At 36.3% G+C, this 24,608-nt stretch overlaps 1 protein-coding gene across 1 annotated transcript in view; it reads left to right on the top strand.

Moving 5' to 3' along the window:
• LOC100371235 (influenza virus NS1A-binding protein homolog) overlaps window positions 1-24,608 on the top strand; it is an 89,199-nt gene that overhangs the window by 47,068 nt on the left and 17,523 nt on the right. Inside the window, exons 3-7 of the mRNA XM_085492419.1 lie at window positions 17,867-18,181; window positions 19,881-20,005; window positions 20,739-20,983; window positions 22,270-22,528; window positions 23,327-23,542. Of these exons, the coding sequence (XP_085348545.1) occupies window positions 17,886-18,181; window positions 19,881-20,005; window positions 20,739-20,983; window positions 22,270-22,528; window positions 23,327-23,542 (1,141 nt within the window). The 5' untranslated portion in view covers window positions 17,867-17,885. The remainder of the gene's footprint in view (window positions 1-17,866; window positions 18,182-19,880; window positions 20,006-20,738; window positions 20,984-22,269; window positions 22,529-23,326; window positions 23,543-24,608) is intronic.

Raw genomic sequence — 24,608 nt, 5'->3', positions numbered from 1 at the left:
AAATGGAGAAATCGGCGATGTCAATGTATACCGCCACAAGCGACCGAGGGTTGGTGAGTCCCTCGACGCCGGTGGCACTGCGTCTGCAGAAATGTATTCCCCGGTGGAAAGAAACTATAAACGATCCGTATGTGATATCGATAATAACACACGGGTATCGAATACCGTTGATAAAAGAACCGAAATGCAAAAAAAGAACATGTATTTCGGGGAAACCGGGCTCTACTCAGTCAACAATACTGAAAGAAAGCGTGGAAATACTACTCGAAAAAAAGGTAATTCAGCGGGTACAAAACCCGAAAAATTCTTTCATCTCGAGGTTATTTCCCGTCAAGAAATCCAACGGTGGGTACAGGCTGGTGCTGGATTTAAAGGAGTTGAACAAATTTGTGAAGAAAGAAACGTTCAAAATGTTAACTCCGGCACTAGTGAGAGCGTCAATTCAAAAAGGGGACTGGATGACGTCCCTCGACTTGACCGACGCTTACCTGCACATACCAATACACACAGAAAGCAGGCGCTTGTTACGATTCGTGGTGAACGGTGTAACGTATCAGTACACCGTCCTACCTTTCGGCCTGACGTCAGCCCCACTTCTGTTTACAAAAGTTCTACGCACAGTGGTGGCGTTACTGCACAAGAACGCAGCAGACGTCAACCCCTACTTAGACGACTGGCTGATAAAAAGTCAAAATCGGAACCTGATTTGTCAATCAACCGAGCGGACTGTCAGTCTACTGTTAAAGCTAGGTTTTCTGATAAATATGGAAAAATCAGAATTAATACCGACGCAGAAAATAGTCTTTCTGGGCATGGAACTGGATGCGGAGAAAGGCATGATCCGACCAGCCCAGCACAGAATCGACAATGTACAAAAAATGATACAATCATTTCTAAAACAAAAACAAGCCACACTACGCCAGGTAATGCGACTAGTGGGGATGTTAACTTCGATGAGGGGCTTAGTACCGAGAGCGGCGCTACAGTCCAGACCGATCCAACGCCTAGTGTTAGACGCACAGTTAAAAATGCGACTATCAAAGGACGGGATAAAATACGAAAAACCGGTACTGTTCACACCGGCCTTTCTGGAATCACTTCCGTGGTGGGGCAACCTCAAGAACCTCACGGCGGGGATTCCCATGGACAAGGCGAAACCGACAGTAACGTTGGTGACGGACGCATCCATGACGGGCTGGGGAGGGCACTGCATGGACGGGATTGCACACGGTCAGTGGAACGAAAAACAAAGGAAATTTCACATAAACCGACTGGAAATGCTAGCGGAGCAGTTCTCCCTGCAATCCTTCAAAAAAGCGGTAAAAAACCGGGCCGTGTTAATAAGATCCGACAATCAGACTGTAGTAGCTTACCTCAACAAGGAAGGGGGAACGAAATCACAGTCGTTAAACGACCATGCTGTAGCAGTGCTAAAGTGGTGTGCACAAAACAAAGTCGAGCTGATGTGCAAACATATACCGGGAGTCCAAAACGGTGTAGCGGACTCGCTATCCCGGGGGAAACCCTACGACGACACAGAATGGGAGCTGTCACAGACGGCAGTAAACCTAGTGTTCGACATGTTGGGGGAACCCCAGGTAGATCTGTTTGCAACACCGGAAAACAAAAAACGTCCCGTTTTTGTGACGCGTTATCCGGACAAACAGTCACTGACGTGGGACGCACTTCAGATGGAGTGGGGCGGAATGTTCAGTTACGCATTCCCACCATTTCCATTGATCCACCGAACGTTACAAAAACTGGAACAATCGGAGAACTCGCACATGATTCTAGTGGCACCGAACTGGCCGTCTCAGACTTGGTTTCCGTTACTGCTGTCTCTGCTAACGGACCATCCGAGAAGCCTGCCACAAGAAATCACGTTGACACAACCCGGCGGTTATACACCAACCAACCCGGAGCTGTACCAACTTCACGTGTGGAAACTATCCAGCAATTTAGAATTGCGCAAGGGTTTTCAAGCCAAGTGTCGCAAACAACGACGGCCGGGCTTAGGGATTCCTCAAATGGATTGTATCAATACCACTGGGAAAAATTTCGTAATTGGTGTCTTGCAGGGGATATACATCCACTCTATCCCTCTTTGCCCCAAGTAGCGGAGTTTTTTTCTTATTTGATCAACGAAAAAAAGTTGAAACCGGGGACAGTAGAAAACTATAAATCGGCGATCAACTCTGTACTCAAACTAAGCCTAGACAAAAACATTTCGGATGACCCGACAATCTCCGATCTGTTCAAGGGCTTTATTACACAGGCGGGCCCCATTGAGAGGTACAAAGCACCTGCATGGAGCTTGTCAGTAGTCCTTGAAGCGCTACGACAATTCCCATACGAACCGAAGGAATTGGCGTCACTACAGGACTGGACGAAAAAGACTGTTTTTCTACTAGCACTCGCTTCAGGGAGGCGAGTTAGCGAAATACACGCTCTGTCATTTGAAGACAATTTTACGGTGTTTTATCCCGATAAAGCGATTTTAATGACATCAGTAAAATTCAGAGGAAAAAATCAGAAACTGCACGAGACGGCGACTCCGATCGTTATCCCGGCACTGAGCAATATTTCCAATGAAAAACAAGACAGAATTCTTTGTCCGGTACGTGCGCTAGCTTATTATAAGAAACGTACTTCCGGGGTCAGAAGGGGTCAAAGGTCGATGTTCGTTTGTTACCAAAAAGGTAAACAAAGCTCAGCGGCGTCGAAATTCACGTTAGCGAGATGGGTAAAAGAGACAGTTTACCACGCTTATAGTGATAAGTATTTGAGCACAGAGGCAGGCAAAGTCACTGCCAAGATGCATGACTTAAGAGGCATAGGTAATACACTGGCATTTGCTAGCGGAGCTTCTTTAGCCCAGGTGCTAGCAGCCGGGTCCTGGAAAACTAGCAACACTTTTCTCTCTTATTACCTGAAAGACCTAGCGGCCGAGTCACAGGGCCTACACTCGTTAGGCTACCTAGTGACAGGCCAAGTTGTAACGAAACAATAGGGCATGTAACTTTCCGCAACTGCAAGAATTATTCAGTTAGCGGGAGTTATACAGTTGGGGGGATGGAATTTTTTCAATTCCATAATCAGGTGGGGTAGTATTTATCTGCCAAGAGATATTCTCTGGTAATCTGTCCCATTTGTTTATGAAATTAAAATTTCATTAACCAAAGGGGTTAGTATGCAATACTCTGTAATAAACTTTTAAAACTAGCGCCGAAGGCGCATATTAGTTTTTATGTTTATATAAGAGATTGCATACTTACCTTCCCACCCAAAACCACCCCAGATAAATAGCTACGAATCAATATCGTGGTCAAAAAGATCTGGAAGTATGCAAATCAGATGACAGGGGAAGGACGCCCCCTACGGGAGCTATCCACTGTTATTTCGATTTTATTTAACCAGTATTATATGATAATTGGCAATTATCCCATTTGTTTATGAAATTAAAATTTCATTAACCAAAGGTAAGTATGCAATCTCTTATATAAACATAAAAACTAATATGCGCCTTCGGCGCTAGTTTTAAAATTTTTAGCTGTTCTATGACTGTTCCACTGATATCTAAAGAACCACTCATTGGATTTTGATGAAACTTGGTACATAGATGCTCTGAACATATGCGCAGATTTGATTAATTTTTGGTAAAAATCCGTGCATATTAATTACCTAATTTGCATGATAATTAGCTAATTTTTAGCTGTTCTATGACTGTTCCACTGATATCTAAAGAACCACTCATTGGATTTTGATGAAACTTGGTACATAGATGCTCTGAACATATGCGCAGATTTGATTAATTTTTGGTAAAAATCCGTGCATATTAATTACCTAATTTGCATGATAATTAGCTATTTTTTAGTGGTTCCATGACTGTTCCACTGATATCTAAACAACCACTCATTGGATTTTGATTAAACTTGGTACATAGATGCTCTGAACTAATGCTAGGTTTTGATTAGTTTTTGGTAATAATCCGTGGATACTAATTACCTAATTTGCATAATGATTAGTCAATTTTCGGTTTTTCCACTGATATCTCAAGTACTAATCATCACATTTCAATGAAACTTGGCACATAGATGTCATACGACACTGCACAGATCTGATAGTTTTTATGGTAATATCAGTACATATTAATTACCTAATTTGCATAATTAATTAATTTTCAGCATTTGATATAAGTAGTTAGCATTACATTTCAATGAAACTTGGTACTTACATACTCAAGGACTATGCAGAGATTGATTGTTTTCGATAAATATTTGTGCATATTAATCACCTAGTTTGCATAATTAGTTAATTTTCAGCTTTTCCACGGGTATCTCAAGTACTAATCATCGCATTTCAATGAAACTTGGTACATAGATCCTTTAGGACTATGCAGAGACCTGATTAGTTTTAGGGTAAATAATTGTGCATATTAATTACCTAATTTGCATAATTAATTTTCAGCTTTTCTACTGATATCTAAAGTACTAATCATCACATTTCAATGAATCTAGAATTATGCAGACCCAATTAGTTTCCGGTAAATATTTGTGCATATTAATCACCTAATTTGCATAATTAACCAACTTTCACACTGATATCTCAGGTACTATACATCACATATCAATGAATGTACATGGATGCTGTAGGACAATAGACAGACCTGAATAATTGTGGGTTAAAATCTGTACATATTAATTACCTAATTTGCATAATTAACCAATTTTAAGCTTTCACACTAATATCTAAAGTACTGTAAAAACTCCAAAATTTCGACCGGTTTTAAATAATTGGTGTTAGAAATGTGACGTGTTTTTAGAGTCAAAATTAAGGTGCATTTTCGGACGGTCGAATTTTTCAGAATAGAAATCAGCAAATGAAAAAATGGGGATGATAGACAGTGTGCTTCATTAGTTTTTAAAAAATGCAATGTCCGTCAATTGACGTAAACTTCCTCATGTTTCACGGTAAAAGCAAAGGTCGTGGCCGAGTTGTAACTCAAAATCTAAACAAAGTCATCAATCAGTGAGTATTATGACAAGCAAAACAAAACATCAAGACGCGGAGAAGAGGTCAGCAAAAAACTAATAGGTCAAAAGACAAAGCTGTCTCGCACTACCTAGGAAAACTTGCGAATGTTCGAAGTACAGGTACCCATTGGACAAAAGATACATGGAAGTTTAGCAAACGATCTCCCCGACCCAGTGCAATGTATCCGGTTAGAATCAAAGCTCACGTGTCCCTTATTTGAGGGACCAAATTCTGCCGTAAATTCGCCCTTGGATTAAAAAATAAAATGGGATTTAAGAAAATAAAATGGGACTTTTAAGGTGTATTTTGGCGTCATTTTTCGGACATTTCAATCAATCCTGCCGGCTAAAATAGAGTCTAAGTTTTACCGTAGTCATTGACGTCTGTCTATTCAAGAGTACACGTGTATGATTTTTATCGTGACTAGCGTGAGCGGGTAAGCTTCCTTTCGAGAATGAGCTGTTATCACTGTGAACAATGTTAAATTATTCTTCAGATGACCAGTTTATTTTTTAAAAACAACTAATTTTTTTATTTAAAAAAAATGATGCCGTTTTCGCATCAAAATCCAAGCCAAAATATCGTACTACAACATCAATCTCTTCCGCATTGCGTTCAATAACATTAACATATTTAAATAAGCTATGGTAATTTGAACACGTTGGCATCATCCAGCTTTTTGATTGGTTAATTAGCGATTTGACCTATTTGACCTAAGAGAACATGGCGGATATCCAACAGCATCAAACGTTTATACGAGACCGGAATCATTCGCTTACGATGAAACTAAGTTGACTTTTATTTGTATTTCATAACCATTCAACAAATTTATTTTGTGTACATTATTATAATCACTACTGAGTACAGTAATAATCAACAATTCAGAAACGCAGCATGCCGAGATTTTTGTGTTCGTTTTTATTTGAAACTTTGTTTATTTAGAATATATTTTCGTTACCAATAAAATAAAAATCTCTCAGTCAATCAGAAACCCGGATTCATGCCTTTGAGGAAGGTCCCGTTTGAACGCTCACATCGGTTTTTTTTTCGTTTGGGGGAAAACTAAAACTGGTCGCAATTTTCGAATAAGAATGAGTCGGCAATTTTTAGTGGAGTCGAAAATTTGGAGGTAAATAAAACACCGAAACCCGGCAAATAAACAGGCGATCGAATTTTTAGAGGGATCGAAATTTTGGAGTTTTCACGGTACTAATTATTCCATTTCAATGGAACTTAGTACAAAGATGCTCTAGGACAATGTACAAACCTAATTAGTTTGGGGTAAAAATCTGTTCATATTAATTCCCTAATAAGCATAATAATTCATAATTTTTTGGTTCTAATCACATTTCAATTAAACTTGGAGACATAGATTTTCTGTTACATTGCGCAGACCTCATTAGTTTTACACTCAAATCTGGTCATATTAATTTTCTGATTTGCATAATTAGTTTTCAGCTAAGTAATTTCGAATTATATTTAATGTGTCTCCAATACTCTCAGCACATGGGAGTTCTTTCTAAGCTTTCTTTGATTCGACTTCTTCTTGAAAACTACAAGCCTGAATGCTTTGATACTTGGTGTATATGTACCTTGGGTAGACCTCTCTTAGGTTTGTTCATTTCATGTTGATATCTTCAATTCTCTAATTTTGGTGAATATTTTTGTCATTTTTGGTAAAAAGTGATATTTTCGACTTCTTGTTAAAAACCAAAAGTTCAATTGCTTTGATATTACATATATAGATACTACATGTAGACCTTTCTCAGATTTGTTCATTTTGTTGATGATATCTTCAGTTCTCTAATTTTGGTGAATATTTTTGTCATTTTTGGTAAAAAGTGATATTTTCGACTTCTTGTTGAAAACTGCAAGTCCGATTGCTTTGATATTACATATATAGGTACTACATGTGGACCTCTCTCAGATTTGTTCATTTTGTAATGATATCTTTAATTCTCTAATTTTGGTGAATATTTTTGTCATTTTTGGTAAAAAGTGATATTTTCGACTTCTTGTTAAAAACTGCAAGTCCGATTGCTTTGATACTATACATATTGTTCATTTTCTAATGATGTCTTCAGTTCTTTAATTGAAATGTGCATTGCAAACAGCGGAGCTATCAGCCGATAGGCTGCTTGTCTTGTACTCGCATCTCCCAAGGTTTTGGGGTCAGGGTTTACATTGAATAGCACACAAAGGAAAAGATATTGTACTTTTCAGTAGGTTCTTTGAGTGTCTCGGCAGTAGTTTGTCCAAATACAAAGTGTGCTTGCTTGTATAGATGAATATCTAATATCAGTTTTTGCTATATATAATGAACTCTCAGCCTCGTTATTCTGAATGATAATAATTATAGTTAGTTTAAATGGTTTTAAACTTGACAGTGGCATATTGTGTGTGTAATTGGAGTATCTGGCACTATCTGAACATCAACTATTTCTAGTTGGTATTTAAATAGATTGAATTAGTATGTCATTAATTTTGAATTTATCTATAAAATAGATAAATGAGATGAGATATGTAAATTGTTCAGTAAATATCAAAACATTGAATTCACTTCACACTTCTTTGGCTGTGTAATTTTTTTTAAGACCAACTAGACATAGTTTTTCAGTTTATTAAATACAAAAGTTGACTTGGTGGTAATACAAATTTTAAAAGAAGATATCAAAGCAGACTGAGACTGTAATATGCAAAGATTACACTAGTAAAATTGTTAGGCAGATGAAAAATTAATACAGGCTAAGTAGGCAGGTTTTTATTGGCCTTAGGCCAAGAAAAAACAAAATTGGGGTTTGTATAACCCATCCTACCCTGTTTTTCAGTTATATTGTGCCAGGCTTTGAATGAGATTTCACAAAAATTCAAAACTGGGTAAAGTAAACAACTTTAAACATGATTTATGACACTTGTATCTGAAAAATATTTTTATATGCAAAATAAAATATAAAACTGTTAATACCAAGAAACTATGTATGTTTCAGGAAAAATGTGTTATGGTAAATGTTATGGGAAAAACATTTTAATTTAGCCTATTGTAGGGATAAATGTCCTATGTTACAACATGTGCTGAAAGTAGGCATTCAACCGGCTGTATGATTCGTGACTGACGGTTCATAGGGATCACGGTGCTTCGCTGTCTATATTATATAGTACTAGTATGTGATGAATACGGTCTCATTCTTTGGGAACGGTGATTGACAGGGTTTCCCCTTTGATCTAATTAACTGGAGGTATATATAATAGTCATCAGTGCCTCTTGTTTTATGTTGCCATGCATTAAATTGTTGCAACAGTTCGTTGCAGAATACAGTTAGATTTCAAAAACATATTGTACAAACTATACACATGTCTAATTGTCGTCATTCTTTCTATTCTGGTTGGTAGTCATGGAGATCTGTTTTCTCATGAAATAAATCACTGGCTTTTAAGGGAATCGATCTGTCCGGGAAAATTATGATCAAGGCTCTGGCAGGTTAACACAGTTACTCTATTTGTTAATTGGTTGTGCAGTTTCTTAAGTAAATTCCTGAAAATTGAAATTTTATTGTGTCAGTCTTTTATTAAAGTTCAGGAATTAGTTTGTTCAGTGTAACCTTGCTGGCTGTGTTGGTTCTATTTAGACAGTCATGTGATCTGTCAGTAGATAATATCTGGATAAAATTGAATGGTACCCTGTCATTCAAAATGATTAATACTTACTTATCTTAAGCTGATATGACCATATTGACAGGTCTAACTATTCTTGTATTAACCTTTTGAACCCAATATATTTTCAGCTGATATTTTGCACATTTTTATGCATTTTCTTGCATAAATCCAGGTCAAATGGGAGCATAATTAATTCCCCATGCACTGCAGGTCTTAGTAACATTTGTGACAGAACATAAAACTTTGTTACACCAGACACGTCACACAAAAATAGGGTGTTGTATCTACCAGTGCCACCTTGTCTGTTTTGAAACGCAAAGCTAGGGTGCTTGCTGTAGAGTACCTCTCACTTTGTTACAACTTTATCGTAAAACTAGAAAGTTTACTAATTTGAAATAATGACATATGCATGTCAACTTCCTTGCATATATTTGTCTAATTTGACGCAACATGTGATTCTGTTCGAACACCAGTGCATCCAAATGTTTACAATATTGTGCAGACTAGGCTCTCCAAACCTGACATCTAGTAGTCGGACTAATCAGTGACCAGCTTGTTTGACAGCATTTTTTTTTTTGAAGTATCAAATTATACTTGGATTATTTATTATAATTATTGCATTCAGAATGCATATTTGTGCTTTAACTCGATTTCTGTTTTGTTAATGTTAACTTTGAAGCTCATAATGTTAAGTTATGTGGTTGTGTTTTGGGTAATTACAAGTGCATACTGTATTAACAAATGTTTGCAGTTATGTAAGTATATTCTGGACTTTATGGGATTATGCGGGTAAAGTTAGAAATGCATTCTGCTTTTGCACATGGTCACTATACCAATTTCTGAATCTATAATTTTTGACTCCCATGTGTGAAGCACAAAATGGGGGAGTCTTTGCAGTTTGTGTGTCTGTCTGTGTGTGTGTGTGTGTGTGTGTATGTGTGTCCGACTGTTCCACTGCTATCTCAAGAACCATACATCGGTTTTTGATGAAACTTGGTGCATAGATGCTCTGGGCCAATACACAGATTTGATTAGGTTTTGGTAAAAATCCATGCTCGTTAATTACCTAATTTGCATGATAATTAGCTATTTTTTAGCTGTTCTATGACTGTTCCACTGATATCTAAACAACCGCTCATTGGATTTTGATGAAACTTGGTACATACATGTAGATGCTCTGAACTAATGCTAGGTTTTGATTAGTTTTTGGTAATAATCCGTGGATACTAATTATCTAATTTGCATAATGATGTCAATTTTCGGTTTTTCCACTGATATCTCAAGTACTAATCATCACATTTCAATGAAACTTGGTACATAGATGTCATATGACACTGCACAGACCTGATAGTTTTTATGGTAATATCAGTACATATAATTACCTAATCCAGAACTGAATTCTTTAAAACAAAATGGCCGCCAGTCGGCCATTTCAAACCCGATCCAAAAAAAAAATGACTTGCATCAAGGTCCTATTATGTTTAATGTATGTACCAAATTTGAACAAAATCTGTCCATGCATAACTGAGATCCGGGTCCGGAATGGTGAAAATGTGCGATTTTGATGCATTTTCGGCCTTAAAATGGTCGCTATTCGGCTATCGTTAATCGGATCATGAAAAAAATGCATGTGCATATGTCCCATATAATGTGTGATGTATGAGTGAAGTTTGAACTTAATCGGTCCATGCCTGTTCGAGATGCAGGTGATCACGGACGCACACAGGGCAAAACATAAGTCCCCGTTTTCGGACAACGTTCGAACGGGGACTAATTAGTTTGGGGTAAAACTCTGTTCATATTATTTCCCTAATTAGCATAATAATTCATAATTTTTTGGTTCTAATCACATTTCAATTAAACTTGGTACATAGAGTTTTTGTTACATTGCGCAGACCTCATTAGTTTTACAATCAAATCTGTTCATGTTAATTTTCTGATTTGCATAATTAGTTTTCAGCTAAGTAATTTCAAATTATATTTAATGTGTCTCCAATACTGTCAGCACATGGGAGTTCTTTCTAAGCTTTTTTTGATTTGTTGTTTAGATCATAAGTTTACAAATTATTCAGTAAGGCCAAATAATAAACAAATTTGGTGTAACAAGCTGAAAAAACAAAGTAAAGTTTATTTGATACATGTATATATTCTTATATGTAATATATTCTTAGGTTGTTGCTTAGAACATAATCAGTCTAGAGACAGACATGACAACTTCTAAGTGCAAATCATTCACTACATTACAACATTGGTGGAAAAACCAAAGCTTCTTTGCATAGAAATGAATAATTTGGGGCTTATTTGCATAAAATAAACTTTCATACACCTTCTGAATACATGTTAGAAATAGTTAGAAATTCCACAGTATCAGTAAACAGATCATTAAGATGTTCCCATGGTTATCAGTTTCCCTTACCGTCTCAGTGAAGTTTATTTGTTGCTTATAATTGGATGATTTTTTTTCTGGATTCATTTGAGGAAAGTACAGTAACCTTTCCTTAGGTGTGTTACACTCATAGTAAAACGGTCCTTCCCTTCAGATACTGCTTCCCACAGTTGATAAATTCAAATCGACTTTATACTATACGTCTGGTGGTTCATGTGATTAATGAATTAAATGTTACTCATATGAAAATATTATATTATCTTATTTGAACGGAATCTTTGTATACCATCTGAATCATGTTAATAAAATTATCATTAATCATTTTAATGCTTCCTTTTGCTTTTGTGATTTTCATTATTATTCATGCAGTCCTATTTTCTGCTTATCTTGTCTCACTTGATGACATTTGAACTTGACACATACATACATTTTGGGTTGCTTAATGCATTTAAATAGTAAGGTATAATATGGCTGAGCACCTACCATTTAAAAAGTAAGGTTTAATATGGCTGAGCACCTACCATTTTGGGTTGCTTAATGCATTTAAATAGTAAGGTTTAATATGGCTGAGCACCTACCATTTTGGGTTGCTTAATGCATTTAAATAGTAAGGTTTAATATGGCTGAGCACCTACCATTTTGGGTTGCTTAAAGCATTTAAATAGTAAGGTATAATATGGCTGAGCACCTACCATTTTGGGTTGCTTAATGCATTTAAATAGTAAGGTTTAATATGGCTGAGCACCTACCATTTTGGGTTACTTAATGCATTTAAATAGTAAGGTTTAATATGGCTGAGCACCTACCATTTTGGGTTGCTTAATGCATTTAAATGGTAAGGTATAATATGGCTGAACACCTACCATTTTGGGTTGCTTAATGCATTTAAATAGTAAGGTATAATATGGCTGAGCACCTATCATTTTGGGTTGCTTAATGCATTTAAATAGCAAGGTTTAATATGGCTGAGCACCTACCATTTTGGGTTACTTAATGCATTTAAATAGTAAGGTATAATATGGCTGAGCACCTACCATTTTGGGTTGCTTAAAGCATTTAAATAGTAAGGTATAATATGGCTGAGCACCTACCATTTTGGGTTGCTTAAAGCATTTAAGTAGTAAGGTATAATATGGCTGAGCACCTACCATTTTGGGTTGCTTAATGCATTTAAATAGTAAGGTTTAATATGGCTGAGCACCTACCATTTAAATAGTAAGGTTTAATATGGCTGAGCACCTACCATTTAAATAGTAAGGTTTAATATGGCTGAGCACCTACCATTTAAATAGTAAGGTTTAATATGGCTGAGCACCTACCATTTAAATAGTAAGGTTTAATATGGCTGAGCACCTACCATTTAAATAGTAAGGTTTAATGTGGCTGAGCACCTACCATTTAAATAGTAAGGTTTAATATGGCTGAGCACCTACCATTTAAATAGTAAGGGTTAATGTGGCTGAGCACCTACCATTTAAATAGTAAGGTTTAATATGGCTGAGCACCTACCATTTAAATAGTAAGGGTTAATATGGCTGAGCACCTACCATTTAAATAGTAAGGTTTAATGTGGCTGAGCACCTACCATTTAAATAGTAAGGTTTAATATGGCTGAGCACCTACCATTTAAATAGTAAGGTTTAATGTGGCTGAGCACCTACCATTTAAATAGTAAGGTTTAATATGGCTGAGCACCTACCATTTAAATAGTAAGGGTTAATATGGCTGAGCACCTACCATTTAAATAGTAAGGTTTAATATGGCTGAGCACCTACCATTTAAATAGTAAGGTTTAATATGGCTGAGCACCTACCATTTAAATAGTAAGGTTTAATATGGCTGAGCACCTACCATTTAAATAGTAAGGGTTAATATGGCTGAGCACCTACCATTTAAATAGTAAGGTTTAATATGGCTGAGCACCTACCATTTAAATAGTAAGGGTTAATATGGCTGAGCACCTACCATTTAAATAGTAAGGTTTAATATGGCTGAGCACCTACCATTTAAATAGTAAGGTTTAATATGGCTGAGCACCTACCATTTAAATAGTAAGGTTTAATATGGCTGAGCACCTACCATTTAAATAGTAAGGTTTAATGTGGCTGAGCACCTACCATTTAAATAGTAAGGGTTAATATGGCTGAGCACCTACCATTTAAATAGCAAGGTTTAATATGGCTGAGCACCTACCATTTAAATAGTAAGGGTTAATGTGGCTGAGCACCTACCATTTAAATAGTAAGGTTTAATATGGCTGAGCACCTACCATTTAAATAGTAAGGGTTAATGTGGCTGAGCACCTACCATTTAAATAGTAAGGGTTAATGTGGCTGAGCACCTACCATTTAAATAGCAAGGTTTAATATGGCTGAGCACCTACCATTTAAATAGTAAGGTTTAATATGGCTGAGCACCTACCATTTAAATAGTATGGTTTAATATGGCTGAGCACCTACCATTTAAATAGTAAGGGTTAATGTGGCTGAGCACCTACCATTTAAATAGTAAGGTTTAATATGGCTGAGCACCTACCATTTAAATAGTAAGGTTTAATATGGCTGAGCACCTACCATTTAAATAGTAAGGGTTAATATGGCTGAGCACCTACCATTTAAATAGTAAGGTTTAATATGGCTGAGCACCTACCATTTAAATAGTAAGGTTTAATATGGCTGAGCACCTACCATTTAAATAGTAAGGGTTAATATGGCTGAGCACCTACCATTTAAATAGTAAGGGTTAATGTGGCTGAGCACCTACCATTTAAATAGTAAGGGTTAATGTGGCTGAGCACCTACCATTTAAATAGCAAGGTTTAATATGGCTGAGCACCTACCATTTAAATAGTAAGGTTTAATATGGCTGAGCACCTACCATTTAAATAGTAAGGTTTAATATGGCTGAGCACCTACCATTTAAATAGTAAGGTTTAATATGGCTGAGCACCTACCATTTAAATAGTAAGGTTTATTATGGCTGAGCACCTACCATTTAAATAGTAAGGGTTAATGTGGCTGAGCACCTACCATTTAAATAGTAAGGTTTAATGTGGCTGAGCACCTACCATTTAAATAGTAAGGTTTAATGTGGCTGAGCACCTACCATTTAAATAGTATGGTTTAATATGGCTGAGCACCTACCATTTAAATAGTAAGGTTTAATATGGCTGAGCACCTACCATTTAAATAGTAAGGTTTAATATGGCTGAGCACCTACCATTTAAATAGTAAGGGTTAATATGGCTGAGCACCTACCATTTAAATAGTAAGGGTTAATGTGGCTGAGCACCTACCATTTAAATAGTAAGGGTTAATGTGGCTGAGCACCTACCATTTAAATAGTAAGGTTTAATGTGGCTGAGCACCTACCATTTAAATAGTAAGGTTTAATGTGGCTGAGCACCTACCATTTAAATAGTAAGGTTTAATGTGGCTGAGCACCTACCATTTAAATAGCAAGGTTTAATATGGCTGAGCACCTACCATTTAAATAGCAAGGTTTAATATGGCTGAGCAACTACCATTTAAATAGTAAGGTTTAATATGGCTGAGCACCTACCATTTAAATAGCAAGGTTTAATATGGCTGAGCACCTACCATTTTGTTTCTGAGAAGTAACAAAAGGCGTGCATGAACATTTGATCACTATTTTTGTTTCTTGTTGCTTATTAGTCCCAGTTCGGACGAAGTCCGAAAACGGGTACTTATAATTTGGTCTCCGTGTGTCCGTGCGTCCGTCCAAAGTCATATCTCAGAGTCCCTTGGACCGATTCCGTTCATTCTTTGCATGTGCCTAGTACTTTATGCGGGACATATGCACATGCAGTGGTTTAGCGATTCGATTCAAAATGGCCGACTGGCAGCCATCTTGTTTTTTGAAAATGTTGTATTTTGGACATGCTTTGTCAGTTTTCATTCAAACTTGGTACATAGATTATACATGTTAGGATACATGTCCATGATGGATCAAAGATGGTCGACTGGCAGGCATCTTGTTTTTGTTTTTTTATGCGGTATCTTGGACGTGCTCTGTCAGTTTTCATTCAAATTTGGCACATACATGTACTTTATACATGTTAGGATGCATATCCATGACAATTTGTTTCAAAATCTGGTCAAGGATGGCAGATTGACAGCCATCTGACTTTTTGGCCTTACTACTATATTTCCACAATTTATGTACCATTTTCATTCGTATTTGGCACATACATCATACATATCAGTGTGTTTCATAATCAGATCAAAGATGGCTGAATAACGGCTGTTTTTATTTTGGCCATATTACTATGACACGAAACACGTGTTTTGATGTAAATAAACAATCTGTTGTATACGCCACTTGGCACTCAAGTTTCAAGGACACGCTCGCGACAACCCCTCCGCTTTAATATGATGAGCACAAAGAAAACTTAACGGGGACTGTGTCATTTTCAATGACTTGTATTTTAGTTGCAAGAAATGTCACGACTCGTACCAAAACAGTTTTTCATGTCTGTGCTACTGCCAATCTTGTATACATACATACATTGTATCTATATTTCCTGTACAGAAAATGTTCAACATTTGTTTGATCTGCTTTAGTCAGAGTATGGAAAATATTGATTTAGTCATGATTAATGTGATAAATATTTAAGTGTCTATCGCTATTTATTCGAAAGTATAGAAACTTTTACATGAATATATGAGGGAGTATTTTGCTATTGACGTCATTCGAATGTCATCTGTTACAACCAGATGTTCTAAAACTGTATTCTTCCAATGGTACAATGTGAGGAGTGTTAGCCATTGAAATGCTGTACAAATACAACACTAGCAATATTTTGTGAATAGGATGGAAGTCAGTCGGTCCTCAAGAACCACTCAACATATTTTAATGAAATTTATGCCCTGAGACAATGCACAGGTACACTTTAGTTTGAGTTGACATTTGTGCATATTAATCATCTAATTTGCATATTAATTCATTAATTTCCAGTTTTAGATCTATTGCCAAAATAGGACATTTTTCAATGATAGTGAGATGTGCTTCTAGTAATGGTAATAAATGCAGTATTTCTTATTTGTGCTTTATGCCTCAATTACTTTTAGCACACAGGAGTTATTTCTAAGGTTTCCTTGATTTTGATAAAGAAAGATATTTGTTCATCCCACGAATATTTTTCTCATTGACATTGTGATCCCTTGAGATGTACGCTGGTTTACTGAGGGCCATATCATTTACAGTGATACATTGTGATCCCTTGAGATGTACGCTGGTTTACTGAGGGCCATATCATTTACAGTGATACATTGTACATTGTGATCCCTTGAGATGTACGCTGGTTTACTGAGGGCCATATCATTTACAGTGATACATTGTACATTGTGATCCCTTGAGATGTACGCTGGTTTACTGAGGGCCATATCATTTACAGTGATACATTGTACATTGTGATCCCTTGAGATGTACGCTGGTTTACTGAGGGCCATATCATTTACAGTGATACATTGTACATTGTGATCCCTTGAGATGTACGCTGGTTTACTGAGGGCCATATCATTTACAGTGATACATTGTACATTGTGATCCCTTGAGATGTACGCTGGTTTACTGAGGGCCATATCATTTACAGTGATACATTGTGATCCCTTGAGATGTACGCTGGTTTACTGAGGGCCATATCATTTACAGTGATACATTGTACATTGTGATCCCTTGAGATGTACGCTGGTTTACTGAGGGCCATATCATTTACAGTGATACATTGTACATTGTGATCCCTTGAGATTTACGCTGGTTTACTGAGGGCCATATCATTTACAGTGATACATTGTACAATGCTTCAAAATTAAAATGATAAAATAAAGAAAAAAATGATTACGAATAGAAACTGCCAGTGAGACTAATTTCCCAGAAAAACATGTATAGTTTTCATTGATCAAGACTACAGTGTGAATGCTAATAAGATATGCCACTTCGTCATTGTGTATTATAAAAAAAAGGGATTTGTTTTGATTTATGTGCAAGTTGTCATTGCATGTTTTAGCTACACTGTTGACTTTGTCGGCGGTGCAGAGCTCTTCGTATTAATGATAGTCCAGCGTCCGTAGTCTGTCATCAACTTTTCACATTTTTGTCTTCTTGAAAACCGTTAAACCAAATTAATTCATATTTGCATCATAGATTCTTGGGGTAGTCCTTTTCATGACATCTTCAGTTCTCTAATTTTAATGAATATTTTTGTAATTTTTGCTAAAAAGTGATATTTTCTACTTCTTGTTAAAAAACGCAAGTCATATCTTCAATTATCTAATTTTAATGAATATTTTTGCTAAAAAGTGATATTTTCGAATTCACATTTCTTGTTGAAAACAGAAAGTTTGATTGCTTTGATACTATACATATTGTTCATTTTCTAATGATATCTTCAGTTCTTCAATTGAAATGTGCATTGCTAACAGAAGAGCTATCTCAGCAGAGAGGCTGCTTATTTTTCTTTGGTCTGATCATTGATCTAAAAATGTATTAATGTTTCAAGAGTTGAAAATGTACATTTTATTTTTATTTTTTCTCTCGTTTAAATTTGTTATGCTTTGAATGGCGTAAATGTTCTTAGTGTGTGTGTGTGTGTGGAGGAGGAATGTCTTGGTAACAGATGCTTTAAGACTTCAAGGCAGAAATGCCAATTAATTAACTGATGATAGCTGACAAATGCTAGTAGTGCATGAGAAGTTTACGTGTAGTAGTGGTCAAGTATGTTTTCTCTGTATGAGATTAAAGAATAAATAAATTACTTTGTTTAAATTACAGATCTGACATCATCATCAGTATGAATTCTCATCCTGGTAATAATCTTGTGTTTGATGATGATACACAATGGGCATCGTCCATGGCTCAACTCAATGCCATGCGCAAGAATAAACAGTTCTGTGACGTATTGCTAAGCTGTGACAAACAGGAAATCCCTGCTCACCGAGCAATCTTGGCTTGTTGTAGCAGCTACTTGTTTGAGCTGTTTAACTCTGAAGGTGATGTGGGAAATACACCAATATTGAATGTCAGTGTTAGCGACAATCTCACTCCCACTGCTGTTGAAACCCTGGTGAATTACGCCTACACTTCAAGGTATGAGCATTAATAATTGAACATAATTATTTGACTCTGTGTTATAGGTTATAAATAAGGTAATGAAGCAAAAAATGTATAATTATTTCACGAGTATATTTTGAAACAAAAATTAATCTAGCAATTTCACCCGTGAATATTTGACATACTATGATCTTTTAACCCTTTGAGCACCAATATTTACTTTCGACAACTTTCACAGAATAAACAGTATAATTTTTCAGTATTTTTTTTGGGGGGGGGGTGTTGGATCAACCCTTGTAGCCAATGGGAATTTACATCAATTTGATGTAAAATCAATAGAAATTTCCGAAAAAATGTTTCATCAAAATTTTTGCAGAAACAATTCTAGCACTAAAGTAAAGTCCCTTCATGGATAGCTAAAATATTAGTCTTCATATTGTTACATAATTGTGAATGAAGATGTCATTACCCGGTAATCATTTATTTTATCAAATATGAAATGTCTTTTAAATTGCAGAATTTCATATTCTAAATTTAGCTCATATTTTTCTAATACGTTACCAAAACAATGTGTCGTATACAAGATGTTTTACCAGAACTGCGACAGGGAATAGAATGTCAAATGAAAACGGTTTTGACAAAACAGTTATACAAGATCATTAATAATTTACACAGTAAAAACTATGAAAGTTCATAGTTGTATGGAAAAACTTCTCAGATCTCTATTTGTACATTCATTGCCACCTTCACAAAAATCGAAACCGCCAAGTCACTATCACTGTCGCCGCCCTACAGCTTCGTCCTGAAGTTCATTGTTGTCGTCCACACAATAGGCGCTTACCCGGATAAATACGGTAGATGGTCGGTGACAGTACTTATCTTAATTCAGTGAATCTTGGTACATATGTACTCAAACACAATGTGATGATCAAATTAGTTTTAGGTTTATATACATCTATAATAATTGCCTAATTTGCATAATAATTTACTTTTCAGCTTTCCACTAATTTAGTTAGGCTTAATCATCACATTTAAACCCTGAAACAATATACAGACCTAAATCTATGCATAATAACTGCTTAATTTGTATAATAATTTATTTGGTTCATTGAGGTTATCCACAGACATGATTAGTTTCATGTTGATAAACGTGCATATTGATTATCTATTACTAGACCATTTCTGATATCTAAAAAAATCATTTTTAAATTTAATTCATCGCAGAGGTGCTCTGGAATAAATTAGACTAAAAACCATATTGGAAAAATCAAATGTATTTTCTGTCTGTATTATACATTTTGATAATGTGAATCACATTGTTTTCATGTTGTGTATCTCAAATAGTAGATAAAAATTAGTTGCCAAGCTTCTTGTTTGAAAAGCAAATCTTAAATTTTGAATTAATTTTGTAATGTGTCTCCAATACTCTCAGCACAAAGGAGTTCTTTCTAAGCTTTTTGATTTTTTATTACAAGTGAAGAAAAAATCTGATTTGTGGATAATATTACTTCTTGGTACACTCCAAGTAAACATTGATTTGTGATGACATTACACAAATCCAATATGATGGAAATTGAAATCTAACTGAAGTTTGTTCAGCTACTAAACAAATAAGCTCCCAGTCAGCATTTGCAATTTATATTGTTATTAACTTCACAATTGCCATTTTTGTGAGTGTCCCATATTAAATAAAATATTAGGATTTTAATGAAGGTTGTTAATGTGTGTTTTGCAGGCTTGACATCTCTCCTGACCAGGTTTTTGATGTATACGCTGCTGCCAGACTTTTCCGTATGAATAGAATCAAGAAAGTTTGTACAGATTACTTGGTGGACCATCTGAATAACTATAGTTGCATCGGTAAGTGGAGCTATCAAATCGGGCACAGAATGACTCGTATATAGACATTTATATGTGATGGTCATGTGATAGTCGTGGGCAGGTTTCTTTCACTCACACGTGGTACTGGGGAACTAAATATTACAGTATTAAAGAACCACTCAATCCCAGGGATTACACCAAGTGCTCATGGGTTATTCCAATTCAGAGATTCTGCCTCTGTCCACTATGTAAACAAATGTTTTTTGTCTCCCCTGTCTCAATAATCTTCTAAAATAACAGATATAAATGTTCTTTGAAAGGATTACAAAGACAACTATGCTTATCTAAATACAATCAATGAACAAATGAATTGAAAACTGGACACACTTTGTTCTGTCATTTTCATCAAACGGCATGGGCCCATTCTAAACAATAACACTCAACTACCTACCATCTTACTATGCCAACAAATTATGAAAAGTTTTTCATATCCACGTTTGGACAATGTTCGAAAACCAAGCCCTTATGGATTATGTCCGTATCCAGCAGTATCCTGCACATGCTTGGACTGATTGTGCTCAAACTACACACATGTGTATCAGACATGCATTTGTTCCTTGATTCTATTCATGATATATGAATAGCAAAATTCAAATTATTTTATCTTTTACTGATAATTGAATTTAATGAATAAATTCAGAAAAGTTGTAGTGATTATTATTAATGATTTTTAATTATATACAGCAGAGATTTATACTTGCTTGCATTACAGGACTATACACTTTTGCTGCTCGCTTGAAAGACACCAAATTGTTGCGGGAGACGGAACTGTACATACAGAAGAACATCATCGATGTAGCATTGAATCAACAGTTCTTACTGTTGCCACGATTACAGGTGGAGATTGTCTGCACTGATGATTTTGAGATGAATGATAAGCAAATGTTTGATAAGGTTCTTGATTGGGCCAAAGATTGTGTCATCAGTGGCTGCAAACTGCGGGACTTGACCGAAGAGGTGAGTCAATTTATCTCTCTGTCTTTAGTTTTCTGGGGTCAAGGGTCAAGAGTCGAAAGTTAATTGAAAATTGACCTGTGAAAGGTCAGGTGATATGTGAACTTAGTATTCTGATTAGTCAAAAGTTTTTTATTATAACATGCCATTAAGTTATCTTACCTCTAAGTGCTCAGCATTAAGTAATAATAAGATGAGTCTTTAAGACAAGTCATACCCTAAAAAAATGTTTGATTTAATGGTTTTGAAACAAGAGATGTTTTATGGATTGATTTATTCTTTGTTTCTTTATTCCTTTTTGACCTTCATGCTGACAACAATGAGTGCTTAACATTAAAATTTATTTTATTACATTTTATAATATGGTTGCTCAGTAATGAAGGCTGTTGCTAACCAGTCTAGCTACTGACCTAGTACAGAACAATAGAACTTCAGAATGAACAATTGCTTCAATTTTTTTTTTAAATGTACGTGTAGTATAAAATAAGTCAACAACATTTTTTTGTTTCAGAGTTGACGCACATGTTTTCGCTATATAAAAATAGAAATAAGCGGTCATATGTCTTGTTATCATTTCTAGTGCTTGTCTGAAAACTGACACAACCTCTGTGCATCATGCTGACCAGAGATAAACATGAAGACCTGTCCACCCGTCCCAGACAAGCAGATTTTAGCTGGGACAGATAAATGTACAATTGCCTGTCCCTGTGGACAGGTTAAAAAAAAAAAAAGATTTTTACTAACTGCCCAAATAGTTATTTTATGATGAACTAAGAATGACAAATTTATTTCAAATAATATAATTGTGATCATCGATTGGGATGGGTTCTTTTATTCCCCAACCAGTCCAATAATTTGTAATTTCCACCCCTGTAGACTGCATCGCATCTTTGAAATTTCAGTACCAATCAATCACACATGTCAAATATTTTTTTGTGATCGGATTCAAGATGTTTGATTTCTTAACTAATTGCATTCACCTTGTTTCATGCGACATGTGTGTATGTACAAACAATATGTACTGTAAATTGCTTTAAGTTGAAAGGGATCTAACAACATAGTCTCAGTGTCTTTCAAGTTTCACAAAATGTTGTCTTCACAAATGCTGTGCAATCCTGAAATTGCAGACATTTCTAGCAGTGAAAATTTAAAAGTTTATAGTCATTGCAACTAGTTATAAATATTACATCCTCACAGTGTTACATTTCAGTTTTGTTCAGTTTCACAAAAACGGTCATGCAAATAACTTACTGTTCCAGTAGTTAACTGAATTTTTTTTTCATCTATAGACTCACGCTTTGTTTTTGAGTTCTGATAACACCTTGGTCGATATCCATGACTTGGATTATGATTCTGATTCTGAGATAATACAAGAATATAGGCAGCAGAACAACAAACGTCAGACAACTCCTCATAAGAGAAAGAACACTAATTCCAGCAACAGCAACAATAATGGCTCTGCAAGACAGTTGATTATGACTAGTGGAGAAAGAAACAAGAAAAGTCAGTGTGAAGACTGGAGAGTCATTGCTGCGTCTCAGACTTCTGGTATGTTTGTTTAAGGCATGGCTTAAATTTCAGTATTCTGTGTGCAAGTTTTCTGAAAACCATTAAATAACTATTGTTGACTTCTGGTAAAAAAAAAAAAACCTGTGCGCATAGTGAGGGATGCCTTCAACTCGTTGTCTTACCTTATCACCACCAGACTTTCTTGCCCAAATTTTCAGTTTTTCACACCAAAAAAAATTTATGTTTTTGTCCCAAACTTCTGAAGGAAAGTGCAGAGACTATAAACAGGACTGTTTTGTGAATTTGTGATGAAAACAGGGAACTGGTGGTGGAAAAGCTAAAAATAGGGGGTCATCTTATACCCATGAAGGGGCTTTTATGACTGGGGAAGTACGGTATGTAAAACACAATTTGCACTACTTCTACAACATTTTGTTGGCGTACTTCAACATGGAGCCATATGTTAGTTTCACATGATTTTATCTTCGTCCAACAACTTAAAATTCACAAATACAGCATGCGTCTAGCAGCAAAAACTGTTGACAGTTTAAATTGTATTTATTAGGATTTACATCAAGACGTACATTCGCAATTTGCATAACCTTTGAATAATTAACTAATGAAATGGAACAAGGCAAGCATGTTCTGATTAGCTTCATTTCAGACTTGAAATATTGTTCTTTGTTTTTCATTTGATCACAACTAGGGATTCATAGAATACCCCACTTGTATACCACCGGCTACATTTATTTGTTACCATGGTTTCTGCACTGCCCACTGTATGTCTAATCTCTTGCATAGCACCTTGATGGAAACTGTTATCTTTCACTTCTTCAGATAACAAGACCACTTACATTGCTCTGGCCACTGTGAATAACAAACTGGTTGCGATATCTTTACATCAGAAATTACCTGATTCTGCATCAAAGAGTCCTCGTTTGCTCAGATCACTGTCCATTGAAAGCCAAGGTTCCTGGACCATGCTTGAACCTATGAAGTTTGCCCGTTGTGCTCTAGGAGCAGCTGAATTGGATGGCAAGTTAGTTGCAGCAGGTATGTATCAAAAACATTATTCAGTCACCAATGATAATTAATGTTAGATGTACATGATTTTTGTTGAAAAACAGTGATTTGTGCTCTGGTTCCATACAGCACGTCTTTAGTGTGCTCACTCTCTAGTTCCATACAGCATGTCTCTAGTGTGTTCACTCTCTGGTTCCATGCAGCATGTCTCTAGTGTGCTCACTCTCTGGTTCCATACAGCATGTTTCTAGTGTGCTCACTCTCTGGTTCCATACAGCATGTTTCTAGTGTGCTCACTCTCTGGTTCCATACAGCATGTCTATAGTGTACTCACTCTCTAGTTCCATGCAGCATGTCTCTAGTGTGCTCACTCTCTGGTTCCATACAGCATGTCTCTAGTGTGCTCACTCTCTGGTTCCATACAGCATGTCTCTAGTGTTCTCACTCTCTGGTTCCATGCAGCATGTCTCTAGTGCGCTCACTCTCTGATTCCATACAGCATGTCTCTAGTGCGCTCACTCTCTGGTTCCATGCAGCATGTCTCTAGTGCGCTCACTCTGATTCCATACAGCATGTCTCTAGTGTGCTCACTCTCAGGTTCCATACAGCATGTCTCTAGTGTGCTCACTCTCTGGTTCCATACAGCATGTTTCTAGTGTGCTCACTCTCTGGTTCCATACAGCATGTTTCTAGTGTGCTCACTCTCTGGTTCCATACAGCATGTCTCTAGTGTACTCACTCTCTAGTTCCATGCAGCATGTCTCTAGTGTGCTCACTCTCTGGTTCCATACAGCATGTCTCTAGTGTGCTCACTCTCTGGTTCCATACAGCATGTCTCTAGTGTGCTCACTCTCTGGTTCCATACAGCATGTCTCTAGTGTGCTCACTCTCTGGTTCCATACAGCATGTTTCTAGTGTGCTCACTCTCTGGTTCCATACAGCATGTCTATAGTGTACTCACTCTCTAGTTCCATGCAGCATGTCTCTAGTGTGCTCACTCTCTGGTTCCATACAGCATGTTTCTAGTGTGCTCACTCTCTGGTTCCATACAGCATGTTTCTAGTGTGCTCACTCTCTGGTTCCATACAGCATGTTT

The sequence above is a fragment of the Saccoglossus kowalevskii genome, chromosome 17 (assembly GCF_978046115.1).
Source record: "Saccoglossus kowalevskii chromosome 17, keSacKowa6.1, whole genome shotgun sequence".
In the NCBI taxonomy this organism is placed as follows: domain Eukaryota; kingdom Metazoa; phylum Hemichordata; class Enteropneusta; family Harrimaniidae; genus Saccoglossus; species Saccoglossus kowalevskii.
The sequence above is the reverse complement of the archived record's forward strand: the minus strand, read 5'-3'. Positions and strand labels throughout refer to the sequence as shown.